Source organism: Bactrocera dorsalis, chromosome 1 (genome assembly GCF_023373825.1).
Source record: "Bactrocera dorsalis isolate Fly_Bdor chromosome 1, ASM2337382v1, whole genome shotgun sequence".
Taxonomy (NCBI): Eukaryota; Metazoa; Arthropoda; class Insecta; order Diptera; family Tephritidae; genus Bactrocera; species Bactrocera dorsalis.
In genome coordinates, this window is record NC_064303.1 from 111,065,270 (window position 1) to 111,075,188 (window position 9,919).

The window sequence follows — 9,919 nt, forward strand, 5'->3', positions numbered from 1 at the left end:
GCAGGTTTATCCTTTTTCTTCTAAACTGCCCACTTTTCGTCGCCAGTAACAATGTGTTTAAAAAATAAATAATCTTTTTGATGTTGGATAACGAAATCACAGCCATTATTGCTATGAAGCATTAACTCTTTAAAAACATGAGGAGCCCACATGACAAGTTTCGAAATTTGTCTTAGACGTTTCATTATATTCAATCTTCGGAATATTTACTCGAAAATTTACATTGACCAACGACTTTATTTAATAAACATCGTCTTCAAGAGTCCTTCCAGGACGTGGTGTATCCTTAATATCGAAATTGCCAAATCGAAATTTCCAAACCAATCTTGACATTGTTCGATCAACAAATCTTCTTCGCACAAATCATGAAATTTTAATGTTGTTGATATTGTAATGAAAAGACGACAAAAGAATAGAATATGGGACAATAGGATCCCTATTAAAAACGCTCATATAACTGTATTTTTTTATATTTCTTTATTCGATGATTATTTAATATTACTGTAATATTTATTATAAGTATATTATTTATTATTTTGGACAGCATCTTGCTAAGGCGAGATTTACAGCATTTACTTAAGTCTATAGAACTTTGAAGGCGTGAAGTAAGTGTTCTTATTTAATTTTCATACATACATTTCGATAAATTATGCATTAATGCGATACAGTACAATATATATTTTTTGTTTTGATATGTAACTATAAATAATATGTTTCGTAACATAAAAATATATTTTTATGCGAATATTTTTATATAGGTTTATAATATATATTTATAATATTATATATTAAAGGTGTTTGTATATAAAATTAGGAGTAGATATAACAACAAATATATAATATATAACAACAACAAACAATATATGTCATATTTAGTGAAATTAAATAAAATTCCATTCAAGCTGCTGTTATTCTAAGTATAAAAATATTAAATGAACATTTTATATTTTTTTAGCACTTCAATGAAAATTAATTTTCACTAATAGAACGAAAGTAACTTTTTTCTGTTTTTTATTTAACTCTAAATATTTTTGTAATTTTTAATTTTACTTCTTTTTGTTTTGTATACTTGTTTTTGAAATCTTAAATATATTTTGGCAATGGAACTTCAATTTGTTTATTTTTTATTTTTATTTATTTTTTTGATTTTAAGTCTTTTAATGATTTTTTTTTTATTTATCCTAATAATATCTTACTAACTGCCATAGCTATCCTCAGCTTTGGACTTATTATATGACACTAATGAATTCACTGTTTGTTCGTTTGTCAATTTTTGCATACTTACTGGTAAGTACGTTAAGGTCGAATACCCACATATACCAAAAAAATAATTTTAAATAAACATTCTTATACTAATAAATTAAAATATAGGATCTAAATTATATCTAAGTGGCTGACTAGACAACTGACTGAAGGAATGCCCGTTTTTTAAGCGAGCAATTTTAGTTGCCTTAAAATAAAATAAATAAATTAATTATTTAAATTAAAAATTAAGTTAAAAATAAATTAAATTATCATAGAATAAATAAATAAATTAGTTACATAATATTTTTTATGCATTAACTAATTAAATAAATTATATAAATATATACTTTTTTATTATTTTTGGTAGAAAATATTTTTGGTTGTAATTATTTATTTTAATTTTGAAAAATTTTAATTTTTTATTTAATTTCGAATTTTTATGTTTCATATGTTTTCTAAAAAATGATATGGTTGAGATTATAAATACCGCTAAAAGTCGCAAATGTGCTTTAATGTCGCATAAATGCCAAATAAATAAATACAATAAATAAATTATTTTAAATAAATAAATTAAATTATATTCGTTAATAAAATAAATAATTGAATAAATAAGTTATAATATTAGCAATAAATAAATAAATGCCTACCTAATTGACTGTCACAACCCATTACCCACACTAACATGCGACCCTGTCATACCCTACCGCTAATTTTTGGCACTGTTGCATATTTTTTGGTATTCCCCACAAACTTAAATACTAATACCTGAGTTCCTAACCTGCTTGGAACCTTAAAGACTACAGCCTAAAAACTAAAAACTAAATTATGAGTATCCTTTTCAATACCTAAATAGACTTCTCGGCTACACGAACATACAACACCATCTCACCACTCAGTATTCACCGCCGTGTGCCGCCATTAGCGTCATTGATGGCTGTTGTTGCGCTTGCGCTGGCTGTGCAGTTAGCGGTGGCGTAGTGCTGCTGTAATGCATTTCCTCCAGCTCCTCCTGATCGTCACCACTGCTGCCCAAGCTATCGGCGTAATAGTATGCGGACGGCTGCTGGCGTTCGGCTGGCATATTCTCATCATTGTAGGCGCCCTGTTGCAGCCGTTGCATATGCTGTTGCAGCTGCTGCTGGCTGAAGCCACCCTCGCTGTTGAGCGCAGCTGATGTAGCCGACGCGGCGTATGCTGCCAAATTCTCGGTGGACGATGTTGGCGATGCTGAGTGCGGCGACTGTTGGCAGCCGCCCTGCAAGTGCTTACCCAGCAAAGAGATGCGCGAGAATGACTTCGTACACGAGGGGCACGAATACTTCTTTACATCCGAGTGGGTTTGCATGTGTGCGCGCAAATTCGAGCGATCGGCAAAGGCGCGATTGCAGTGCTGGCAGCTGAAGGGCTTTTCGCCGGTGTGTGTGCGTATGTGGCCCTGCAACAGCCAGGGACGTGAGAAGGCTTTGCCGCAGATGGGGCATTTGCAGGGTAGCGTGTGTGTGCGTATGTGCATTTTGAGTGCGCCCAGTGAGACGTAGGTCTTATCGCAGTTCTTGCAATTGAAAACCTTTTTCACTTGATTGCCCTCGGCGGCGGGACAATGAAACTGCTGATGCTTGCTCAGGCCCGAGTAAGTGGAGTATGACTTGCCGCAATCCTTGCAATGGTAGCGCGGCACACCAACAGGCTTTTGCGCCGACTGCGCAGATGCAATGCTAGAGGAATGTATAAGCGCTGCGGCCTTATCGCTGGAGAACTCGCCAGCTGCTTCGAGCGCGCCTGGCGCTTCAGCGTTATTCACGCTGCGTATGATCTTGTATTCGGTGCTCTCGTACGCGTGCGTTTGCTGATGCTTCACCAGGCCGGCGTAGGTGGAGTAGCATTTGTTGCATTGCTGGCACTGGTAGTAGAGATCGTTGTTGGTCTTGATCTTCAGAGTGTTCCCATTTGGTGAATCGGCTGTGCGGCGCTCCTCATGCATAGCGGGTGCATGCGCTACATTATTGTTATTGTTATTAGCGCCCATTTGCTGCATGCTTAGCAGCGCACGTGCAACATTGTGCAGATTGATATTCTCACCAAGCACGCGCCGCGCCGGCAAATCACTCCTTACACTCAAATCCTGTGGCTCATAATCGCGCCGCTCGGCGTGATAGTAACAGTTCTCTGATTGTGTCGCCTGCTGCAAGGACTGTGGTGGCGCTGGCATGAGCTGAAGTTGCTGCTGTTGGGTGCCATAAGCTTGCGGTTGTACGCAGTCTTCATACTCAGCAATGCTTTTCAACAAATTGTTATTGTAATTTCTAAGTCCCGCTGTCGGCACATAATTATCAACTTCAATTATCTCCTGCTTGATTTCACGCGCCGCAAATTCCACATTCACCGTTGGTGGCGGGGGTGTTATGCCCTCATACTGCTGCTGACGTTGTGGCTCTGGTCTCGTCTCAGCTTCCTCCTTACCGCACACTTCATCCTCGGGTGGCAGCGGAAAATCGCCATAACCCAAGCGCGCCAAACTGCGTGCAATCTCCTCACGCGTGAAGACATCGGGAAAGGCACGCGCGATCTCACGCGTTTCCTCCCAAATGCGTCGCGCCAGGTCCTCTTTATTTTGTGTGAAAACACCGACAGACTTCTCTGATGGCGGCGGTGTGGGTAACGCTGTACGCTGTTCGGGGTTGTCTTGTCCAAATTGATAGGACGCAGTGTAGGTGGAGGACGCAGGCGCTGGAGCTGGTGGCGGTGATGAGGCTGGTTGGTGTACAGGCGCTGCGCCTGCGGCAAGACTGAGATCCACGGGCCCTTCGTCTGGAAAGCAAGAAAGTTTTTGATTAAACTTCATACAATTAATCGAAATTTAGTTGATAAATGCAGTCAATTTAAACTTTGTTGACTTATAATGATTAGTTTTTAATTAATCCGCTTTTAGTCACAATGCTGGAGACTGACTTGTTTTAGTCTTATAATAAATCTTTGATTTTTAATATCAATTTCATCAACATAATTACTTTGACTAAGTCGAAAAGACTACTAACTTTAATAGTTTAGATTAATGTGATTAGTTTTTAATCGATTGACTTAACTAATCTTAAAAATCGTAAAAAAAATTACCTTGACTAAATCTCAAAATAAATAATGGTCTTGATTAATGTTATTAGTTCTTAGTCGAATGGCTTAACTAATCTTAAAAATTTTTAATTAAAAAATTAGTTTACTGTCAGCATTGAAATTTAATTAGTCTTAATACTCTGTGTCAAAAAATTTTTAGTTACCGTTGAGCTTTGTGGCTTGAATAAAATTTTAGTTGAGTTTTAATTTCTCTAAAAATCAATTTTATATACTTTTTCGAGCAACCCCTTAAAGTTTTAAAACTAAAATATTGAAAGCTCTGCGTCAGAGTTATAGAAAGTGCAACTCGAATGCTGTAATCTGCTTAAGTTGTTTGAAAAGTCATATAATTAATCTATATTTGAAAGGTACTCACCTTGATCCAAGCAGTCCATCTGTTCTGGTTGCTGCTCCTCCTGCGCCAGCATCATTATGGGACGCTTCTTGAGCGGACATTTGCTATAGTTCACTTTATCCATCACAACTGTTGTAAAGGCATAAATCACAGAGCACTTTTGTTCACCAGGAACTTAACATAAATATTTTGGTTTGCGTTTTCAATAAAATTTTCAACAATTTGCGCTTCTAACAAATCACTCAAGCATCTCAGACATCACTATTTCACAACTCACTTTCAATTCGTATATAGTTTTATGTATAATTTTTTGGAAATAAACACTAATTTTTCGCTGTACCATCCGCACGTCACGTCGCACGTTTCACGTCTGCAGTTTCGTTTACGAATGATGCAATGGAACACGATCACTTTAAGTTTTATACCAAGTCAATGTCAGACGCATAGAAATATTTGAAATAACCAACCCCCTGGGTAAGGGCAAGCAATCTGGTGCGGTATGATCGCCACCACCAGCGAATTCACCCCTCTCGGCATAGCACGTACTACAGGGATATTTGTAAGCCACCACATACACACATATGTATGTATATCTGCAGCGCGGTACCTACTTCCGATCGTCCGTTGATCCCCATGCGACTGGCAACAGCAAGGGGAAGAAAGGGAATCTTTTCAATATCCTAAAATCAACCACTAACTCAGGTCTACAACAAGATCATTATGTTTATAGACTACAACTGCCGATATGTGTTAATGATCATCAAGGCGCACGATCGCCATCTGAGTCAGCCAGCAGCCGCACACTATCAACAATAACCACCATCAACAATAGCGTACACAGCATCCACCAGCGACGCAGTGCCGAACAGATGTGCGCCTCGGCTTGTGATGTGTATGCGTGAGTGGATGCTGAATTTACAGCACGTGCCACATGCGCCACGACATGCCACATTGATTATAAATACACATACTAACTACGGTACATTTTGAGGCGCATTCGCGCAGCCAGACAGACAGACAGATGCATATGCGGACTACATTAAGTAGGTAGGCTGGTGCGGCTGGGGCAGTGGCGTGCAAGGAAAGCACAACAACACAACGCAAAGTAGGCGCAAAAGTCGATAAGCAAGCGTATTAGCGATCGTTGCGCTCTGTAATTTCGTGCAGCGATCGCTCACACAACGACGGCGTCCAATGATTGTCGTGGCTTCAACAGCGTCACCGCTAGTAGCGGTGCTTTTGTCAATTTACTTGTATTTGCCGTGATTTCTTATTGTCATTGTTGTTTTTTAGCACAGCACACTCACGCATCACGATCACCGGACGCTAACACTCAGCATAGTGCTACGCGTTGGCCGGTGATCGCCGTGAGCAGCTGCATGGCAGTGTCTCTGTTTCAAAACATGCTCTTGATCGCTAGCGCTTTTTTGTTGTATTTATACTTCAACGCTTGTACTCACATCTTATTATGCTCACTTATGGGTGGAGTTGGCGCTCTTCGCTGCTTATATACTTTTGATTATTATGCTGTGAGCTTTGCGCTCTACACCTGGCTTGAAGCGCGCTTGCTCAGCGTTGTTTGTGGCGTACAGGTGAGTGCTCAGCCTACACTTTCAAGCTGAGGTACTCTCTGTTGTTTTTATGATATAAAAGCGAAGAGCTCACTTTGCGTACACTGTTGTTCAGTGTAGCTATGTGCTTGATCTATATGCTCCATTTAGTTGTTGGCGCTCTTCATTGGGGCATATGTATTTGTTGGCGCTCTTTGTTAAGTTCTCAAATCGTTTCGTTTTCATTGTACCTCTGCTCTACTGGAAAGTTACAGTTAGCTAAGAGCTCTATTGGAAAGATTACATATCGGTCACCGGCCAAAAGAGAGCTTTATATGCTTTTGCGCATACTCAAATACGATAGATATGTATATAATAACGTTGTATATAGTAAAGAGATAGTTATATGTATATCTGTGTGTTTATAGGAATTTTGGCTGCGATTGAATACTTCTTCATATTTATGTATTTATTTCATTTGACAAGATCTACTGATTCACTTCACGTTTGATATGCTTGGTGCCAGAAATTTAGTTCACTTAAGTTAATAAGTATAAAATCCTGCTCGACAAATTATACTAAATTTTTAATATTGAAAAAATAGTATTTTAAATAAATTGAAATATTAGATCTGTCTTAAAAATGCCGTCTAAAAATAGGATATTACTTTACATACTCGTATCTATATGTATAGGTCTATTACAGCAATATTTTACTACTTTTGACAGAACAGTTTGAATGCTATTAAGAGGAGCATAAATATTACATATTATACTTTGAAAGTATGTTTTCTCTTCGGTACTCATTGAATTACTTATTTTGAGAACTAAGATATTCCCGTAACTATGAAAAGTTTGAACTGAGTTTTTATGCTTCTCATTGATTTTTGGGGATTGAGTTCACTTTTTAGTACAATATATATAAATACATATATACTGGTGTATAAAAACAGTATGCAAGACAATATAAGATTAATTTTAAAATTTCAAAGATATGATTATAATTCTCGAAGAAATATTTTTACAAAATTATTGCACCTAAATACATCGTAAGGTACTCGCCTAAACCATATGCGATGGCACTGAGTAAAGGTTAGATTAAAAAGTCGATTCTAACAGAGATCTTACGTGGACTGCTTTTAGTCGGGCCGTTGTGGTACTAGAACTCATATCAAATTGATCATAAAGAGCCTCATAAATCGACAAACTTAGAGCCGAACACAAATATGTTGATGCGGCTAAAGTCAATTTCGACTACATCTCCTGTTTCGTCGAAAGTTATACGATGTCTTATCAAAAAAATATTTCAAAGTTAATTTAGGTTCCGAATTTACTTCCATGTTCCGTACTTTTCAGCCTGTAGTTAAATAATAAATTTGGAATCCTCATACTCTCCTGCTGGTCTGGTTGAAAGCGCTAAGAGGAAAAGTAATATCTACTAAAAACCAAGAAACAACGTTTATTTCGATTGCACCGAAGCTATAAGACCCTTAATCAAAAATCCTTACAATAACTCGATTTTATCGATAACTGTGTATGGCAGCTATATGGTATGGTAATGCGATCTGAACAATTTGTGTGCATATTACACTGTTGCCTTGAAGATATCTCAATATATGAAAAAGTTTTCTATACAAGCACTTGCTTCCGATCGTTCAGTTTGTATGACAACTAAACAATATATTGGTGAGATATCTGGGGTTGCGACAAATAAGTATCTTCCTAAAGAGAAAGGAACGTGTGTAAAATTTCATCGATCTCAAAAACTAAGAGACTAGTTCGCGTATATACAGACAAAGGAACATGGCTTAATCTACTCAGTCCATCATGCTGATCATTTAGTTATATATTCTATATGTAGGTTCTCTCAAGTTTGATTCAGGGTGTTATAAACATCGTGGCAAGCTTAATATACCCTGATCAAGGTATAAATAATATTCGTTACAGATATATTGTATTATAAAAAAATCTGATACTAAATGGCCTTATCAGTTTAATTTTATTGATATATTTTGAAGGCAGTGCTTTGAAGTCATATTAAAAAGGGTACAGATGTGAAAATTTGGAAATGAGCAGTATTAAAATATTGTTCCAGCAGACAGGTTTAAGTAGGTTTCTTTAAATTTATTTTACATAACTGTTTGGTTTAAAGCAAGATCCTGCACTCTACAGCATAAATAATCAATTATTTTTCATTTAAATATTATTTTTCTGCTTCAAAGGATCGGTGTATTTCTTTTTGAGAAAACAATTTTGCAAGAAGTATTTTTTTTTTATTTTTGTAATTTTCTTATACTTTTTATATACGTATGTATTACCATAATAAGTAAATTCACTCAAAAAAATCTCTTGTTGGTATTAATCAATTGCAAAAAGTCCTTTATTCCAAATCTATACAATCGACACCAATCCTGCAATCAATTAAAGCGTGTCAAATGAAACCGTCGTTAAGTGCACCGCCTCACAGTGTCCCCCGCAAAAAAGAAATTGCAGCTGCAAATATGATTTTAGCACGAGACAAGATCACCACTTTCCGCTCTTCAAGCAAAAGATGCAAAACTCATAAAATACAATGCGAATAATCAACACATCGCTGAGTATAAACAAGCGGCAGTTACAAAAAATAACAAATTCAAGAAATTACCTACAATTTGACAATGTCAAGGTGCGCAAACATGCCACAGCCAAAAAAAATCAAAAACAAAAACAAGAAATATTTCCAACGCATACTAACACACCGCTGTACGCTCGCATATCACAAGAATGTTTTGAAATTTTTCATAAAATATGTAAACAGTCAGCTGCCACCCCAAAAGTGAGGCGAGTAGCTCAATGCGCCTGCGCTGTCGGTTAAATTGAATTTTTCACACACGCACACACACACACACACATCGCAAACAAATTCAGCACATAACGCGCCTTTGATTCACCATCCACGAGACCCTACGCATTTTACCTGGCGCCGAGCAAAAGTACGACGGAAGGTCCTTGCAAAAGTACCTGGCGCTCAATTTGGGCGGCTGCAGGCATGCCACACTAGCAAACTGCCAAACTGGCACAGGACATGCATGCCACCACCTTTCGCAGAGCGAGACTGCAGCTTGCAATATTGCAACGCGCTGTGGCATTCCGCCGTCATCATCCCCTTTCGCCAGCCGGATTTTGATTTTGATCGGCAAGCTGTGATTGTTTTGCAACCCTTATAGGCAAATACACACACACACACACGCATACATTTGCTATGCATTAACTTTCCTTTTTCTTTTACAATTTCTATGCCGCATTTCAAAGGATCTGCCATGCTACATTTTATATTGAAAATTTCTTCAGCTGCATCTGTTGCCTTCTTAGCACGTACCAAGACGCATAAGTCGCGCACACATAATGATCATTAAGCGGCAGACAGCCACCAGCGAATTGCTGCTGCACCACCTCAAGTGAGTCTCACAAACACCACCACCACGACGACGACTTGGCTCTCGAGCTCGTTTTGCTGCGCTCACAAAGGACGGCGCGTCCACGTGTGTTTGAGAAACCTTAAAGAAATTTCGCAGTCACCCAAGCGCCGCAAAAGGCAAACGTAATATGTGTGTTTGTGCGGCATGAATGAAAGTAACTGATCGGTAGTATTCATAATGTTGGCCGTTACAGTGATTTTTTCG

At 37.9% G+C, this 9,919-nt stretch overlaps 1 protein-coding gene across 1 annotated transcript; it reads right to left on the reverse strand.

Moving 5' to 3' along the window:
• Nucleotides 1-1,689: 1,689 nt before the first annotated feature.
• LOC105230823 (zinc finger protein 141) lies at nucleotides 1,690-5,098 on the reverse strand. The gene is made up of 2 exons (XM_029552247.2): nucleotides 4,730-5,098; nucleotides 1,690-4,053 (listed from the first exon to the last, which is right to left on the reverse strand). Exons 1-2 carry the CDS (start codon nucleotides 4,830-4,832, stop codon nucleotides 2,138-2,140), a joined length of 2,019 nt encoding a protein of 672 aa, XP_029408107.2. The 5' UTR covers nucleotides 4,833-5,098; the 3' UTR covers nucleotides 1,690-2,137.
• Between the last annotated feature and the right edge of the window lie 4,821 nt (nucleotides 5,099-9,919).